At 44.9% G+C, this 19,435-nt stretch overlaps 1 protein-coding gene across 5 annotated transcripts in view; it reads right to left on the bottom strand.

The window, feature by feature from the left end:
• tln1 (talin 1) overlaps window positions 1-19,435 on the bottom strand; it is a 144,819-nt gene that overhangs the window by 73,196 nt on the left and 52,188 nt on the right. For 3 of the 5 annotated variants that reach the window (XM_045693648.1, XM_045693650.1, XM_045693649.1), the window contains exons 4-19: window positions 17,340-17,437; window positions 16,370-16,499; window positions 15,317-15,472; window positions 14,461-14,603; window positions 12,342-12,469; window positions 12,004-12,064; window positions 11,528-11,632; window positions 11,168-11,323; window positions 10,041-10,142; window positions 9,303-9,379; window positions 8,148-8,328; window positions 7,714-7,827; window positions 7,327-7,435; window positions 4,812-5,020; window positions 4,171-4,269; window positions 3,711-3,773 (exon numbers count right to left, since the gene is read on the bottom strand). In XM_045693648.1, coding sequence (XP_045549604.1) covers window positions 3,711-3,773; window positions 4,171-4,269; window positions 4,812-5,020; window positions 7,327-7,435; window positions 7,714-7,827; window positions 8,148-8,328; window positions 9,303-9,379; window positions 10,041-10,142; window positions 11,168-11,323; window positions 11,528-11,632; window positions 12,004-12,064; window positions 12,342-12,469; window positions 14,461-14,603; window positions 15,317-15,472; window positions 16,370-16,499; window positions 17,340-17,437 — 1,931 coding nt within the window. The remainder of the gene's footprint in view (window positions 1-3,710; window positions 3,774-4,170; window positions 4,270-4,811; window positions 5,021-7,326; window positions 7,436-7,713; window positions 7,828-8,147; window positions 8,329-9,302; window positions 9,380-10,040; window positions 10,143-11,167; window positions 11,324-11,527; window positions 11,633-12,003; window positions 12,065-12,341; window positions 12,470-14,460; window positions 14,604-15,316; window positions 15,473-16,369; window positions 16,500-17,339; window positions 17,438-19,435) is intronic. The other 2 variants (XM_045693652.1, XM_045693654.1) reach the window with 1 other exon arrangement.

Here is a 19,435-nt window from a genome sequence, read left to right as displayed (position 1 = left end):
CCACTCGGGAAGTGGCCTCCAAGGTTTCTTTCCATAGGAGAAGCCAAGCCAAGCCTACGTCCCAAATAGCACCCTATTCCGTACATAGAGCACTACATTTGACCAGAGCCTTAGTACACTATGTAGGGAATATGGTGTCATTTGTGATAGAGCGCTTCACATTCATTGGCTTAAACCTAAATATACTATAGTATAACCCATCCAGGCTGGGGAGGAGGGGAGACTCAAGCCTGGTGGCTCCAAAGACAATCATCAACTCTGCCTTTAGTTGTTGGTCTTTGTGTCTACCCCACAAGTCGGGACTTTAGGAACATACCGGCATTCTCTACCCTCCAAAGGTAATATAAGGATATTCTACAAGGTTATGTGGTGGGCTAGCTAATGCAGCTACGGTACAGAATGACTAACAATGGCATATTAATGTAGATTTTGTCAACTAGCTGATTAAATCAGAGACTGGGTTTGACATTGATACTGGTTTTGGGTCTGGGATATTTCAAACATGTGCAACTGTTTGAATTGTGACTCGTGATAGATATATTTAAACTAAAGAATGTGCGTTTTTGTGCTTCCAAAACCTGTTACTTCACGTTTGGAAGCATAAAAACAGAGTGACTAAGGGGGGTGGGGGAGTAACTAGGAGAGAGAAAAGTGACTGGGGAGAGAGAAAAAACTGACTGAGGGGGGAGAGAAAAGTGACTGGGGGGAGTGACTGAGGGGGGAGAAGAGACTGGGGTGGAGAGAAAAGGGAGTAGGGGGAGAGAAAAGGGAGTAGGGGGAGAGAAAAGGGAGTAGGGGCTCTCTAGGTGTGTCAAAAGATGATACGTGGAAGCAGAGGGACTCCAGTTGTGACCTCTGAAGTGCCAGACACACACACACACACACACTAGGCTAACACACATTAGGCTAACACGCGGTGGGCTAACACACGGTGGGCTAACACGCGGTGGACTAACACGCGGTGGACTAACACGCGGTGGGCTAACACGCGGTGGGCTAACACGCGGTGGGCTAACACGCGGTGGGCTAACACACGGTGGACTAACACACGGTGGACTAACACACGGTGGACTAACACGCGGTGGACTAACACGCGGTGGACTAACACGCGGTGGACTAACACGCGGTGGACTAACACGCGGTGGACTAACACGCGGTGGGCTAACACGCGGTGGACTAACACGCGGTGGGCTAACACGCGGTGGGCTAACACGCGGTGGGCTAACACGCGGTGGGCTAACACGCGGTGGGCTAACACACGGTGGACTAACACACGGTGGACTAACACACGGTGGACTAACACGCGGTGGACTAACACGCGGTGGACTAACACGCGGTGGACTAACACGCGGTGGACTAACACGCGGTGGACTAACACGCGGTGGACTAACACGCGGTGGACTAACACTCGGTGGACTAACACGCGGTGGGCTAACACGCGGTGGGCTAACGCACGGTGGGCTAACGCACGGTGGGCTAACGCACGGTGGGCTAACGCACGGTGGGCTAACGGTCGGTGGGCTAACCCACGGTCGGTGGGCTAACGCACGGTCGGTGGGCTAACGCACGGTCGGTGGGCTAACGCACGGTCGGTGGGCTAACGCACGGTCGGTGGGCTAACGCAGTGGGCTAACGCACGGTCGGTGGGCTAACGCACGGTCGATGGGCTAACGCAGTGGGTTAACGCATGGTCGGTGGGCTAACGCACGGTCGGTGGGCTAACGCAGTGGGCTAACGCACGGTCGGTGGGCTAACGCAGTGGGTTAACGCACGGTCGGTGGGCTAACGCACGGTCGGTGGGCTAACGCAGTGGGCTAACGCACGGGTCGGTGGGCTAACGCACGGTCGGTGGGCTAACGCACGGTCGGTGGACTAACGCACGGTCGGTGGACTAACGCACGGTCGGTGGGCTAACGCACGGTCGGTGGGCTAACGCGGTGGGCTAACGCACGGTCGGTGGGCTAACGCGGTGGGTTAACGCACGGTCGGTGGGCTAACGCACGGTCGGTGGGCTAACGCAGTGGGCTAACGCACGGTCGGTGGGCTAACGCACGGTCGGTGGGCTAACGCAGTGGGCTAACGCACGGTCGGTGGGCTAACGCACGGTCGGTGGACTAACGCACGGTCGGTGGGCTAACGCAGTGGGCTAACGCACGGTCGGTGGGCTAACGCACGGTCGGTGGACTAACGCACGGTCGGTGGACTAACGCACGGTCGGTGGGCTAACGCACGGTCGGTGGGCTAACGCACGGTAGGCTAATGCACGGTAGGCTAACACACGGTCGGTGGGCTAACGCACGGTAGGCTAACGCACGGTGGGCTAATGCACGGTGGGCTAATGCACGGTGGGCTAACACACGGTAGGCTAACGCACGGTCGGTAGGCTAACACACGGTAGGCTAACACACGGTAGGCTAACACACGGTTGTCATTGAGGAGAGACAGGATATCACCAGTAGCAGGCTGCAACAGGGTCGCTGCAAAAGCTAATCTAGCAAACACTCATCAGCCTCCGCACCACTCCAGAGATTATTTTTATGCAGTTTAGAAGGTGTTTGAGTGGGATTATCGACATCACGACAGAGGAGTTGGGCAGCTCTCTCTGCATGTTGTTTTGTGAAGGAGTGGGGGGGAGGAGGCAGAAAAATGGAGGGGGAGAAAAAAAACCGGAGAACTTTATGGTAGCTGCGGTCAGGCTGCATTCCACAAGCATTTATGAACAGGCATTAGCCGGCCTACTTATTTCTCCACAATATCTTCTCTGCGCTCGCTCAGTCATTGTATGGTAGGATATATCATCACTTAGGTGTAACATTACAGCTACATCGTCACATTTTCAGTTGAAGTGCTTCCTTCAATACATGTATAGGCTATTATAAATAACTCCACATTAAACAACAACTCCAACACCTTCACCAAAGAGCTGTCGTTTTGTCTCATTTTAAAGGTTAAATACTGTATTCAAAACCTGTTGCCAATAGGTCTTAGTTCAGTCATGAGGAATTCAGAAATTCTCTTAGAGAAAACAATTGGTAACAGGCTTCCCATCACTTATCGAAACAGATCCCCTACTACTACTATTGTTAAAACCTTCATTTAATATTGGACACAATTGTTAAAACAGACATTGCCTGTATATCTTCAGGTACAGCAGTATTCTCCTAGAGCTCAATGCAACCACATTAAGAGTTAATAATCAACCCAGTACCCTACAAATGGAAACTACTCTGTTTGGACAGGGCAGAAGTCTTGTTTGGACAGGGAAGAAGTCTTGTTTGGACAGGGCAGAAGTCTTGTATGGACAGGGCAGAATATGATCATGTAAATACAGTTCACCTTTTAATCCCTGGGGTGAATTTTCTCATCTGAAACTCGGAGTTTCTCTTAGTGCATTGAGCTATTCAGCTGTTGCATACTTTCATAATCAAATGCTTTTGAGAGCTACTTGCTCTTTTTGCGTGTCAATAATCAAAACCTATAAGAAAACCGAGAGCATTTTGAGTACCTGAAGATATGCAAGAGAAACTGAACAAAACTGCTGTCGTATGCTTATTAAACAGGTAGAAATGTCAAGAATAGACTTCTAGATGATGATACACCAGTGTGGTCCATATCAATTACAGTGAAAGATCCAAGAACGATTAGTATGATTGGCCATTGGGAGTGACAGTGATTCGGATAGGCTCATCTTTCGAGGACACGTTTGTTACCAGCATGTGACTATAAGTGGAGACGCTCCGCCTTGCACCCCTGAAAGATCCTTTACCTAGAAACTGACCAATGCAGGTGTAAAAAAAGAGGGGTTATAGTAAAATCACACAGTATTGCACAAATGATGTCAACAAACTCTACATAGGGAACTGATCAGGACCGTAATTCTGACCTAAGACCCTAAGACAACTTAAACGTTGTGCAAATCAGAGTGTTGAAAGCAATGGACAATTTGCACAGAAGATTCAGACTAAAGTTTATGAAGGGCTGAATCCTAACTTCCAGGAATTTTCACTTAGCCATTTATTGATGTCAATGGGAGACTAAGTGAACGTTTGACTTAAGTGTAAGTTAGAATTTGCCCCAAGTCTGAAAACGGTGAACTTATTTTCTTGTGGCGTAGTACCACTTTCAGAGTGTCAGTTTAGTTCACTCTGGACTGGGTCACGGTTGGCCTACCTGAAAGCGGGGGTCGGCGTCCGTCTCTCCGATGTGAGACAGCAGCTCGCCACTGGCCTGGCCCACGTTGCCTGCAGCCTGCAGAAGGTTCTGACGGGGCTGATGGGTAAAAAAAAAGAGGAAAAGATGCCCAAAAAGCACAGGTCACATGAGTGAAGAAGGGATTCTTTAACAGTGTATATCTTATGCATGAAGTTGGTTTCACGTTAACTTACAGGTGACATTGGTCATGTCCAGTAAGCACAAAATGGGAGAAAACAGTTTAATAAGAACACAGATTTTCAATTTTAGCTGCAAAATCTTTTTCCCCCCGTGCGCTTTTCTGAACATTATCATTGTGCGACACAGAAACAGGATGTACACAAACATGGCTAAGCATTCGGTGTGTTACTTCAGTATTCAGTGTGTGCTCGTGCGTGTTACCTCAGTGTTGGCTGGCTGGGCGGTCTTTAGCATGAAACAGGATGTTCACAAACATGGCTAAGCATTCGGTGTGTTACTTCAGTATTCAGTTGGTGCTCGTGCGTGTTACCTCAGTGTTGGCTGGCTGGGCGGTCTTTAGCATGAAACAGGATGTTCACAAACATGGCTAAGCATTCGGTGTGTTACTTCAGTATTCAGTTGGTGCTCGTGCGTGTTACCTCAGTGTTGGCTGGCTGGGCGGTCTTTAGCATGTCGGACACGGCACACGCCAGGTTCTTGGCAGCCCCCAACAGCTGGTTTCCGTTGCCTCCCTCATCCTCCATGAGGGCGGCGAGCAGCTTGACCCCCTTGGACATCTCCGTTAGGTTGGAGGAGATGGTGGTCACGGCACAGCCCACCGCCGTGTAGTCTGTCTCTGCTGGGTCGCCTATTGTTGAGGGGGACAGACAGACATGTTTAGGTTTCAATACTTTGTGGGCAGTCCTTTAAGCACTACACCTATGGTGAAGGGGACAGACAGATGTTGAGGGCAACTTCATGAGCAGTCTTCATGTGGTCTATGAGGTGAACTTCATGAGCAGTCTTCACGTGGTCTATGAGGGAAACTTCATGAGCAGTCCTCACGTGGTCTATGAGGTGAACTTCATGAGCAGTCTTCACGTGGTCTATGAGGTGAACTTCATGAGCAGTCTTCACGTGGTCTATGAGGGGAACTTCATGAGCAGTCTTCACGTGGTCTATGAGGGGAACTTCATGAGCAGTCTTCACGTGGTCTATGAGGTGAACTTCATGAGCAGTCTTCACGTGGTCTATGAGGGAAACTTCATGAGCAGTCTTCACGTGGTTTATGAGGGGAACTTCATGAGCAGTCTTCACGTGGTCTATAAGGGGAACTTCATGAGCAGTCTTCACGTGGTCTATGAGGTGAACTTCATGAGCAGTCTTCACGTGGTCTATGAGGTGAACTTCATGAGCAGTCTTCACGTGGTCTATGAGGGAAACTTCATGAGCAGTCTTCACGTGGTCTATGAGGGAAACTTCATGAGCAGTCTTCACGTGGTTTATGAGGGAACTTCATGAGCAGTCTTCACGTGGTCTATGAGGTGAACTTCATGAGCAGTCTTCACGTGGTCTATGAGGTGAACTTCATGAGCAGTCTTCACGTGGTCTATGAGGTGAACTTCATGAGCAGTCTTCACGTGGTCTATGAGGTGAACTTCATGAGCAGTCTTCACGTGGTCTATGAGGGGAACTTCATGAGCAGTCTTCACGTGGTCTATAAGGGGAACTTCATGAGCAGTCTTCACGTGGTCTATGAGGTGAACTTCATGAGCAGTCTTCACGTGGTCTATGAGGGAAACTTCATGAGCAGTCTTCACGTGGTTTATGAGGGAACTTCATGAGCAGTCTTCACGTGGTCTATGAGGGGAACTTCATGAGCAGTCTTCACGTGGTCTATGAGGGGAACTTCATGAGCAGTCTTCAAGTGTTTTATGAGGGAACTTCATGAGCAGTCTTCACGTGGTCTATGAGGTGAACTTCATGAGCAGTCTTCACGTGGTCTATGAGGTGAACTTCATGAGCAGTCTTCACGTGGTCTATGAGGGGAACTTCATGAGCAGTCTTCACGTGGTCTATGAGGGAAACTTCATGAGCAGTCTTCACGTGGTCTATGAGGGGAACTTCATGAGCAGTCTTCACGTGGTTTATGAGGTGAACTTCATGAGCAGTCTTCATGTGGTCTATGAGGTGAACTTCATGAGCAGTCTTCACGTGGTTTATGAGGTGAACTTCATGAGCAGTCTTCATGTGGCCTATGCTGCTGCTTTGTTTTTTTCATCCAACCACAGTCAATATTTAAGCTGAAAAAGCCTTTACATATCTAGTTGAAGGACATTACAATGCAGTATCTAAATACCTTTTTATTTATTTATTTTTCATTTAAGCTGTATTTCTACATGTTATTGTCATTGAGATAAAATCTATTTTACAAGAGAGACCTGTATTGAATTAAGCGCGCTTGTGAAAAAGGCAATCCCATATCTACTAGTTCTTCGAGACAGATATAAGCAGTGGTGTAAAGTAATTAAGTAAACATACTTTAAAGTACTACTTAAGTCATTTTTTGGGGTATCTGTACTTTACTATTTATATTTTTGACTACTTTTACTTCACTACATTCCTTAAGAAAATATTGTACTTTTTACTCCATACATTTCATTTGACAACCAAAAGTACTCGTTACATTTTGAATGCTTAGCAGGAGAGGAAAATAGTCAAATTCACGCACTTATCAACAGAACATCTCTGGTCATCCCTACTGCCTCTGATCTGGAGGACTCACTAAACAGAGAACATCTCTGGCCATCTCTACTGCCTCGGATCTGGAGGACTCACTAAACACACATGCTTTGTTTGTAAATTATGTCTGAATGTTGGAGTGTGCCCGTGGCTTTCCGTAAATTTTAAAAATAAGAAAATGGTGCCATCTGGTTTGCTTAACATAAGGAATTTGAAATGATTTATACTTTTACTTTTGATACTTAAGTATATTTTAAACCAAATACTTTTAGACTTACTCAAGTAGTATTTCACTGGGTGACTTTTACTTGAGTCATTTTCTATTAAGGTATCTTTACTTTTACTCAAGTATGACAGTTGGGTACTTTTTCCACCACTGGATAGAAGTTACCACAACATCCATTGTTGGTATCCGCAGTGTGGAGACGGTACCTGCGGTGAGATTGACCATAGAGGCCGTCCCGGCTGTGATGGCGTCAACCTGGGAGTGGATCTCATGTTTGGACTCGTCCATCTTGTTCTTACGCCAGGCTTGGGAGGCCTTGATCATGGGAAGACACAGATTACATTGACATTAAACTACTTTCTACACAACTTACATGAAAAATACACCAACTCACTGTATTACACTATAAAAGAGTGGAGCATGTTCTCTCTCTTTATTTGGCACAACTATGCTTTAAAATTGTATCCATTTGAAATAATTAACTTCAAACTAACAGAGGAAAAAATGATAGAGATCATCCAGAATGTTCTTATAGCTACAGGTTGGAGGTTGTACAGGTGAAGAGGGGGTCAGTTTAAGACCAGGTGTCTCACCGCGTCTGTCCCAAGGGGAGGCAGGGTGTCAAACTCCTCCAGCGAGGCCTGGGCAGCCTGCAACGCCTGCATGCTGGAGTTGATGGTGCCAGTCAGGGCCTGCTGGGCGGATGTCTGCACACAGGGGAACATATCGAGATACACTCTTAGTTTTCATTCTGTACTGTTAATGAAATAAACACTTCATGTTTGTAATTTTTTTCCACTGAGAATGTTATGGTGCATTAGCCTCTAAAAGGCTTTCTTCAGATATAGAGATCGTTTTGGAGTCTGTTCAGTTATTTCAATTAACAGTCAATTGAGAAAGTGAATTAACCACTATTTCCTAATAGGGCTTTTTTCAAAATCTCGAATTGAACTGAATTTCACTTTCTGGATTGAAAACTGAATTGATCCCAACGCTGCTAGAGTTCAATGTGGCCCTCCAGTCTTACCAGCGGGGGCATGTGGCCCCTGTGCATCTGTCCGCTGGTGATGTGCTGCTTGGCCTGGGGCATGGAGCCCATCTGGAAGCTCTCGGGGCCCCCGGCCCCTGAACGCATGATGGCCGGCAGGGCCACAGAGCCAGTCTCCACCTTCCCCACCTTGTTGAACTGCTGCTGCAGCACCGTAGACCTGGGGGAGTGGAGGGACAGATAGAGGGAGTGAGAGGAGGGAGGGAGGGAGGGAGGGAGGGAGGGAGGGAGGGAGGGAGGGAGGGAGGGAGGGAGGGAGGGAGGGAGGGGAGAGATGGAGGGGAGAGGAGAGATGGAGGGGAGAGAGGGAGGGAGGGGAGAGATGGTGAGGGGGAGGGGAGAGATGAGGGAGGGAGGGGAGAGATGGTGAGGGGGAGGGGAGAGATGAGGGAGGGAGGGAAGAGATGGCGAGGGGAGAGATGGCGGGAGGGAGGGGAGAGATGGCGGGAAGGAGGGGAGAGATGGAGAGAGGGAGGGGAGTGATGGAGAGAGGGAGGGGAGAGATGGAGAGAGGGAGAGATGGAGAGAGAGAGAGAGGGATGAATAGAGATGTCAGAAGACATACTATATTGCAGTGCTGTATACAGTAAGGCTCTTCATCCTCATCAGAATCAGAAAGATGGCCCCCATAGGCTAGATGGACCCACTACACAAGACCCACAGGCTAGATGGACCCACTACACAGGACCCACAGGCTAGATGGACCCACTACACAGGACCCACAGGCCAGATGGACCCACTACACAGGACCCATAGGCCAGATGGACCCACTACACAGGACCCACAGGCCAGATGGACCCACTACACAGGACCCACAGGCCAGATGGACCCACTACACAGGACCCACAGGCCAGATGGACCCACTACACAGGACCCACATGCCAGATGGACCCGCTACACAGGACCCATAGGCCAGATGGACCCACATGCCAGATGGACCCACTACACAGGAATAAATCCATACATTTTGATGATGAAAATCTTTAGGTGAGTTATGGATAAAGACTGAGGGAAAGTTAGTACATTATAGAATCTACTGACGTCAAAACACACACACGAAGTGAGCCGTCATCAACATGCATGCTGTGACATATCACTGGCACACATTGCAGGTAACAGCTGTACTGGACTCACTTTTTGGGTGACACAGAATCCTCCAACATGGTGGACTCCTCATCTCCCTCTAAGCCAAAGTGGTCTTTGCTCTTTTTCTGTTGGAAGGAGACAAGACAGGTTATTGGGTGATTGATACAGCTCTATTCACTGAATTAAAGGGGCAATCTGGGATTTGTACATCAATTTTTTGGGACTTTTAAAGTAATGATATATGACCATTGATTCTTGACGTATGGAACTTCTAAATGCCTCATGAGCTTAGTTCAACTGTCGTGCCTCATCAGAACCCTGAGCTTAGTTCAACTGTCGTGCCTCATCAGAACCCATATTATAAGCTAGTTTTACTCTATTGTCTGTAAACAATTTTAATCTCACCATTACTGGGTAATGTGATATGATGTGGAATCTCTAAACTCTAAAACGGCAGTACTCTATGCATACTGTACTGCAGTGCACAGACACATTGAAGAGGCAACTCTAGTGTACCTGAGGTTTTTGTCAATATGATTTCCATGGTGACCTGGTCATACAGAACTCTTGATTCACTATCTTGGCTGATTACAATCTCTGGCTCTAACCAGGATTTTGTGTTAGTGTCCGCGGTGAAGTTTCCCCTAGGTATAGATCAAGGATCAGCTTCCTCAATCCTAACCTTAAACATTCAAATGGGGAAACTGACCCACGATCGGTGTCTAAGGGCAACTTCACCATACTCCAATGCATCTATATTGTGAAACATCAATGACAGCGCAGTACCTTTTTCAGAATGATGTCAATGTAACCAGCGATCAGTTGGGCAATCTGCTCTCCCTCAGTCGTCTGGACAGAGTAGTAACCGTCTTGGTAATCGCCAAAGTCCTGGAATACAATTATTATATCTACTGTAACGGGGTGCTCCCTCAATGCATCTCTATGTTTTTGTTTGAAATGGCAGTGGTCCTATTATGTGACCAATTCCTTTACAACTAATCCCATAGAGATGCCTAGAGGGAACACAGCTGTTACACCACTGTAAGAGACAAAATTACAACTTAATTGTATATACTGTATGCACATTGTAAATCACCAACACCTGCCAAATACCTCCTCTGAGGTACTTACATAAAAATCTCCAAAGATTGGGTAGTATAGGGCCGTTTTAATAGTTATTGCTCCCCTGAAATATAACACTGGCGTTATACAATGCACTATCTGTAATTTTGTTGGCATTATAAGCGGCAGATATTTTCTTTCCAACCCTCAATAAGTCATCATGGAGCTCAATTTTATTTATCTGATGAGCTGCCAGGAAATACTCTCCAGAAAAGAAAATAATAACAAGTCGGACAAAACGGCCCGTCCCTTTTCTGTAATTGTTTATAACTGACAAAATAACTGACAAAGAAAATGGAGCCTTATTTGAAATACACAGCACCATCTTTGCAGGGTGTATTCTTCTAAAGTGGTTGTATACATTGTTTTGTGCTTTTGGTACAAGATGCCTCAAAAACTTCTATGAGGTAGCATAGTAATAGCAATAGACAACCCTGTGTTCATATTCCAGTCTAGACAAACTCAAGACAATGAACATTGTGGTTTAGTCAACAAAAAAACTGAAAGACTGAACACAAAACAACCTAATTCAAACAGCCAGACAATATGTTCCCATTGATATTAGCTCTAGTTGAGCACTGGGTCATGTTCATTAGGGCACACAACAGAAAATGTTTTAAAAGTGGTCAATTAACATTTCTTATAAGTCCAGGTAGTCACTCCCTGTTTCAGTCGGTTTTTCTTCAGTTTGGCTCCTAATGAACACGACCCTGAATGTCACCCTGTTCCAATGCTGACCACGCAACCAGAAGGTCAAAGGTGACCAGGAGGTCAGAGGTCAGGGGACTCACCAGGGTGAAGCTCTTGGGCGAGGCAGCCCAGCGTTTGATGTTGGTGAGGTTCCACTCCTGGATCACCTCCTTGGTCTTCTCGTCTACCCGCATGACACACTCCTTGGTGATTCCCAGCAGACGAGGGACCAGCTTGTTCTTACCCTTCATTTTCTCCTGCAGGGACACACACAAAAACACACACGGTTAAAAGTACTCCAGTACTATGATACCTTAACATTTGAAAAGGTAACTTCAAAATCTTTGAAATGTTAGAGCTTTGATTGGTTAGAAAGAAGATATTCACTGTTGTTTAAGGAGTTGTTTAAGGAGTTGTTTAAGGAGTTGTGGTTGAATGTTATTTTGTCAGTGCCATTGTACCTTTACTAGGAAGAATGACACTCCATAGGTTTTCAGAGACCTAGCCAGTTTGACGTAGCTGACTTTGGCCTCGATTTCAGTCATGTTTTGGTAGTTTTTGTGTGCCTGTGTGGGAAACAAAAAGAACACTTATTGAACATCTCAGCCAGTGATACTATAGTGTCACAGCAGAAGTAATTAGAACAGAGCAAGTCAGGACAGGTTTAAATCAATACGACCAGTTACAGCCATAGCAACAATGAATCTAGTTGGCATACATTGAACTCTACACAGATGGAGACAATGACTATTACTACAAACCAGACTGGGAAACTATTTTTTCAGGTCATGTGTTTTCAGTCTGTGAGAAAAAAAATGTCCCCACCGCAAAGAGCAAGCAGCCCAAAAATGACTGGCTTTACAACGACCCCCCCATCACACACACATGCACCAACGCAAGCACCCACAAGCGAATACACACATGCTGGGGTTCTTACCTGGAAGATTCTTTTCTCCCCTTTGTTCTTGATGTACTCTTTAGGGAGGAACTCTTTCAAACTACAGAAAATAAATAATAAATAAATGGAAACAAACGTTATTCAAGAAGACAGCAAAATCACTAAGGCAGGCAATATAATCCAGTAGTTCTGACTCAAGTTTGAATTCAAGTGATACTACATCATAAATGTACTGTATGTATGCACACAGTGCTGTAAATCGCTTTTGCTAAAAGGAAAATACATCTTTGTTATATATCGAAAATATTTGAGCCATTCATGTTAAAGTATATACATAGCATGATATATTTAATCATTCTGCAATAAACAGTGCTCACTCTAGGAAGCCTGGTTTGTGCTTGGTCTCATTGTGGTCACCAAACTGGATCTGACACTGGTATCCGGCGAAGTCGCAGGCCTTCTCGAAGGAGACGGGATGGGAGCCGTTCAAAATGTCATCACGGGCCTGCACAGGGAGAGGAACATCCCAATAACATTATCCACAAAAACATTATCCACAAAGACATTCATTAAGGAAGATCCCAAACAGAGCCAGGAGTCATCCCAGATCAGGAAAATAGATAAAACAGAGAATTATCTGCTGTTTTGCATATTTCCTTAGTGACCAGTCTAGGGAACTCCTGCGATCAATGGTCTTAACTCTGTGGTGGGGCACAAACAGATCTGGGACCAGGCTTATACTTCCCTGAAAAACATCCAAGGAAAATATCATCAAATATCCTCTTTCTGAGACAATCTAATGCCTTTCTAGCATCAAAATGAATGACGAGAAAATGTACCCATAAATTAACTTTAATGTTGGTCCAAATGTTTCATTGTTTTCATATTACCAGGAGCATGAACTATTGGGAACATTTTGTGATGTACTCTGGCAAAAACCAGTAGAGGCAGGCAGGCAGGCAGGCAGGCAGGCAGGCAGGCAGGCAGGCCGGCCACATGGGCAGTGCTTGCATTGGCCTGGGCCCATGTGTCCAGCTGTGTTTCAACAGGGAAAGGAGAGCTCCCAGAACTACTGTCTTTGGCAGGAACACAAAGACTAGAAGTCTTAAGAAAGAAGAAGATGAAGCTTCTGTGAGTGGAAGACCGCAAAAAGTCTCAAAGACAAAAGGTTCACTCCTTCACTGTGTGTGTCAATATGAGACAATCACACGTTGAACAACATTTTCTTCTCAAACTTTGGGAGGTGATCTTGGGAGAAGACATCCCGCCACCACTATGACATCTGCCACCTCAGGACATAAAACATGGCTGACACGTCAACGGGCACCTTGAGTCTGCTGTCCTCCAGCTGTGACTCTCAGCTGTTCTTCCTGACACCGTGCATTCTCACACCAATGGAAATGGATGTTGGTACAGTAACTAAGGGCATGAATAGGAACTTATAATGCTAAATGTTTCTCACATACTGTATCTTCCATTGACATCAAAGCATGAGTGAAGTGGAAGGTTTTAGGTAAATACAATAATCTCAGTTTAGGTCATCTCAGGATAGGTCATCTCAGGATAGGTCATCTCAGGTTAGGTCATCTCAGGATAGGTCATCTCAGGTTAGGTCATCTCAGGATAGGTCAGGTTAGGTCATCTCAGGTTAGGTCATCTCAGGTTAGGTCATCTCAGGTTAGGTCATCTCAGGTTAGGTCATCTCAGGTTAGGTCATCTCAGGTCAGGTCAGGTTAGGTCATCTCAGGATAGGTCATCTCAGGTTAGGTCATCTCAGGTTAGGTCAGGTTAGGTCATCTCAGGTTAGGTCATCTCAGGATAGGTCATCTCAGGTTAGGTCATCTCAGGTTAGGTCAGGTTAGGTCATCTCAGGTTAGGTCATCTCAGGATAGGTCATCTCAGGTTAGGTCATCTCAGGTTAGGTCATCTCAGGTTAGGTCATCTCAGGTTAGGTCAGGTTAGGTCATCTCAGGTTAGGTCAGGTTAGGTCATCTCAGGTTAGGTCATCTCAGGTTAGGTCAGGTTAGGTCATCTCAGGATAGGTCATCTCAGGTTAGGTCATCTCAGGTTAGGTCAGGTTAGGTCATCTCAGGTTAGGTCAGGTTAGGTCATCTCAGGATAGGTCATCTCAGGTTAGGTCATCTCAGGTTAGGTCAGGATAGGTCATCTCAGGTTAGGTCATCTCAGGTTAGGTCAGGTTAGGTCAGGTTAGGTCATCTCAGGTTAGGTCATCTCAGGATAGGTGTTGGAATGTGATCAATCATTAACACCGACAGGTCTACATGAACCCCTCCAAGGAGAACCTTGTTCCCAAAACACTGAACACCCAAACCGCATTCCTGCCTTGGATTTCTTTCCAAACTCCAGGCAGGATTTGGCCAACAGAGGTCATTCTGGGGTTGTGTCTGAAATAACACCTTATTATTTCTATATAGTGCACAACATTTGAAGAGTACTACGTTTCATTTTGGACGCAGCCTGGGTAGCGGTCAGTACCTGGACGTAGAGCAGGTTGAGCTGGACCGGGTCTCGTGAGTCCACGTTCTGGTCTGAGTAGAAGAACTTCCTCCTGAGGAGCAGCATCTCGGTCTCCTCTACACCCTGCTCCCTCAGCGTCCGCCCATGGTCCAGCCAGTTCACTGACAATCACAATGTCAATCAATACAACTTCATGGGAATCAGTACAACTCAATGTCAATCAATACAACTTCATGGGAATCAATACAACTTCATGGGAATCAATACAACTTCATGGGAATCAATACAACTCAATGTCAGTCAGTACAACGCAATGGGAATATATGTTTATCTATGCAAATCATGTCAATAAAATGCAGTCAATACCAAAAAATGTAAACTTTTATGCAACTAAATGTAAATTATGTGAGAAAACACAACTTGATGCCAGTCAATCAAAACCCCAAAAATACAACTTAATCAGTGGTGTCCTAATGGACATTCAAAATGAAGGACAAGCACATACATCAATAGAGATACTGGTGTCATGTCAAAAATGTTCCCAGTGTGAAATAGATTTTTACATGACAACTGGTACCATATTGTTCTTGACACTTTTGTGTGCGTCTGTGTGTGTGTACGTGTGTCTGTATCTGTACGTGCGTCTGTCTTACACTCGTCGTCTGTGTGTGTGTGTGTCTTACACTCGTTGTCTGTGTTTCTGTGTGTGTGCGTGTGTGTGTGTGTGTCTTACACTCGTCGTCTGTGTGTGTGTGTGTGTGTGTGTGTGTGTGTGTGTGTCTTACACTCGTCGTCTGTCTGTGTGTGTGTGTGTGTGTGTGTGTGTGTGTGTGTGTGTGTGTGTGTGTGTGTGTGTGTGTGTGTGTTGTCTTACACTCGTCGTCTGTGTGGAGTTTCTGCTTTAGTTTCTCCATCTTCTTGTCGTCTCTCATCAGAGTCTTGTCCCGTCTTGTCAGAGTCCCTGTCATCTCCTCCTTCTTCTCCTCAACCACGTCGTGCACCAACGAGTACTCGTCATAGTTTGTGATACCTGCCCAAAGAGTGTTGAAAGAAAAAATTACTTTTTGGCTCTAACTCATATTGTCTTTCCTATACATTCATTGGAGGAGAAAGTCAGAAGGGAGGGGCCTTGGATCTTCAGTGATTGGGGACATTGCCCTGTTTAAGGTACAGTCTTTCGAATGGGACGTTAAAAACGGGTGTCCTGACTCTCTGTGGTCACTAAAGATCCCATGGCACTTATTGTAAGAGTAGGGGTGTTAACCCCGGTGTCCTGGCTAAATTCCCAATCTGGCCCTCATACCTTCATGGCCACCTAATCATCACCAGGTTCCAATTGACTCATTCACCCCCCCGTAACTATTCTCCAGGTCGTTGCTGTAAATGAGAATGTGTTCTGAGTCAACTTACCCCGTAAAATAAGGATTAAATAGAAAATAATCCTCCAATTTGTTTTGAGGAGGTGGCAAGGAGAGAGGATGTGAGGAATCAAGGAGAGAAGATGTGAGGAATCAAGGAGAGAGGATGTGAGGAATCAAGGAGAGAGGATGTGAGGAATCAAGGAGAGAGGATGTGAGGAATCAAGGAGAGAGGATGTGAGGAATCAAGGAGAGAGGATGTGAGGAATCAAGGAGAGAGGATGTGAGGAATCAAGGAGAGAGCCTTTGTTTTAGCTGGAAATCTGACTAGTTGAAAAAGTGGAAAATCATCAAGCAGTAACATTAGACTTCTATGAGTTGACCCTTTATTCATAACGCCTCGATAACACTACCATTATAATGACATAACAGATAAGTTATGAACTGTTAATGCGCGCTTACGTCAACTGACTTTCAGCCCAATTCACCAATTACCGCTAGCCAACTAACGTTACATTTTGTGCCATGACTTATAATGAACGTGCCCATCTCTAATTCATTAAACTGACCTATCCTGGCACAGATGGTCATAAGCATGTCGCTGACGATCTTGGAGTCGTCCACCATGACGGTTTTCACCGTCCCGTCCAGCATGCGGATCTTCAAGGGCCTCTGCTTCTTCTTGTACTCCAGAGTGTCCTGATAAAACCACCCAGTGAGAACAATATTGTTTAAAATACATATTTTTGAAGTGTTTCGCTCAGAGGGCACATTCACATTTATTAGACGTCATGTGTTAATTATAAACCACATTCACAATCATTAGACAATACTTCAGATAACTAGCTAGCTACATCCCTCGTAGAACTGTTAGCATCATAATAAAACATTATAATATTACATTTAGCAGATGCTTTTATCCAAAGCAACCTACAGTCATACATGTATGAATTGTTAACGCTTGGCTGGTTTCGGGAATCGAACCCACTATCATGGCGTTGCAAGTGCCATGCTCTACCAACTGAGGACAACCATGTGGATATTATCATTAGTATCATCGTACCAATGTTTAGACTGACTGCCAATACAGTATGTCCCAACTTTTCTTAAAAAAAGATCTGGGTATTTTTGTGATAGATATGCATTGTAGTGTCTAATACAGCGCGTTCGGACAGGTTTAGGTTTCAGGCTTTCTAAACCCAGTCGTCACTGGTGCAGCTTTACCACTGACTCTACAACCAATGGGTAACAGAAAAGAAAGACCATTTTTTTTGCTGACAACAGTTGTTGGCGATGTCTCCGTAAGATGTTGTGGAAGACACTGCCGATATTTCTCAAAAGATCCCTATAGAGCTTTCCTGACCACCTCACCTTCACGAGCACAGATCTAAAAAGCACTTGAACAGGGAGAGCAACATGGCTGAAGCCTATCCAGTGCTTTCATCTACTGTATCAGTGGTCATGAATGGAAAGAGATGCGGAAAGGACCCTCTAAGTGAATTAGGTCCCATAGCAGTCAGCTGTGACTGAATCACTCACCCCATTCCTCAGCATGTAGTAGTCCAGGGCCTTGCCTGCCTCCAGCCAGATGCCTTTCTTGGGGTCCTCATCGGAAAGGAACAGACCATAGTCATTGGCTGGAAGAGAAATTAGAGAAAGGGTATTAGAGATTGGGGGGGGGGGGTTGGGAGGGATTTGAGGAGGGGGTTTGGGGGGGATGTTCTGGTTGTGTAAACGATACGATCTGAAGGCGTTTTTTTCCCCTGGATTGAGTGAGTCAAAGGGTCTCATCTTGGATTAGTTGACGTAATTCCAACACATAGAACAAATTCAGTGTGGATTAAAAGCGTTCTTATCGGTGCATTAAGTCAGCTGGAAACAAACTAGAATGTCAACAAGTGACAGGAAACTGTGCTACCACACGGAAATCAGCTGGACTGTTTCTACCGGATTTAGTGCGGAACTCGGTTTAGTTTTTTAAACAACTAATTGACCAACGTTGGTTCAATTATCTGAATTACATTTTGTTCGTTTTTTTCTTCTGTGTACTCAATACGCAGTTTCTCCAGAGCTATAGAGTGCAGTTGCTGCGCGAGGTAAATACGTGATCTATACACAGTGCATTTGGAAAGTATTCAGATCCCTGACTTTTACCACATTTTGTTACGTTAAAGCCTTATTCTAAAATGGATTCAATCTTTTGTTCTCCTCATCAATCTACACACAATACCCCATAACGACAAAGCGAAAAAAGGTTTTTAGAAATTTTTGCAAATATATATATATATATATACACACACACATACATACATACATACATACATACGAAAATGAAATACCTTATTTACATTACTATTCAGATCCTTTGCTATGAGACTCAAAATTGAGCTCAGGTGCATCCTGTTTCCATTGATCATCCTTGAAATGTTTCTACAACTTTGACCTGTGGTAAATTCAATTGATTGGACATGATTTGGAAAGGCACACACCTGTCTATATAAGGTCCCACAATTGACAGTGCATGTCAGAGCAAAAACCAAGCCATGAGGTCGAAGGAATTGTCCGTAGAGCTCAGAGACAGGATTGTGCCGAGGCACAGATCTGGGGAAGGGCACCAAAAACCTGTTTTTGCTATGTCATTATGGGGTATTGTGTGTAGATTGATGAGGGGGAAAAAATCTATTAAATACATTTTAAAATAAGGCTGTCACGTAACAAAATGTGGAAAAAGTCGAGGGGTCTGAATACTTTCAGAATGCACTGTATGTATATACAGTACCAGTCAAAAGAAGGGAGAGGGGTCTGAATACTTTCAGAATGCACTGTATGTATATACAGTACCAGTCAAAAGAAGGGAGAGGGGTCTGAATACTTTCAGAATGCACTGTATGTATATACAGTACCAGTCAAAAGAAGGGAGAGGGGTCTGAATACTTTCAGAATGCACTGTATGTATATACAGTACCAGTCAAAAGAAGGGAGAGGGGTCTGAATACTTTCAGAATGCACTGTATGTATATACAGTACCAGTCAAAAGAAGGGAGAGGGGTTTGAATACTTTCAGAATGCACCGTATGTATATACAGTACCAGTCAAAAGTTTGGACACTCATTCAAGGGTTTTGTGTGCAAAGCTGTCATCAAGGCAAAGGGGTGGCTGCTGTGAAAAAAACTGAAATATAAAATATATTTTGATTTGTTTAACACTTTTTTGGTTTCTACATGATTCCAAATGTGTTATTTCATTGTTTTGATGTCTTCACTATTATTCTATAATGTAGATAATAGTAAAAATAAAGAAAAACCCTGGAATGAGTAGGCGTGTCCAAACTTTTGACTGGTACAGTATATATGTAAATACATGATCTAAGTGATTGATAGTTGGTATTCAGCAGTTAACAACAACTGAAATATTTTAATAAAGTAAAGTAATGTGAATAAATGATGGTTAATAAGTGATAATCAGTAATGGACAGTCACTACCATCATGGGACTTTTATTCAATGTTGTTACAGCATTCAACCCACATAATGCATAGTGCATTTAAGTTTATTTTTTTATTATGGAAACCAAAAACAGTGATTCGTTTTTAATAAATCGAACCAAAACCGAACCAACCTCAAAAAGGAAAAATTG

This window comes from Salmo salar, chromosome ssa01 (genome assembly GCF_905237065.1).
Source record: "Salmo salar chromosome ssa01, Ssal_v3.1, whole genome shotgun sequence".
Taxonomy (NCBI): Eukaryota; Metazoa; Chordata; class Actinopteri; order Salmoniformes; family Salmonidae; genus Salmo; species Salmo salar.
Note: the sequence above shows the minus strand (reverse complement) of the source record. Positions and strands in the feature narration are given on the sequence as shown.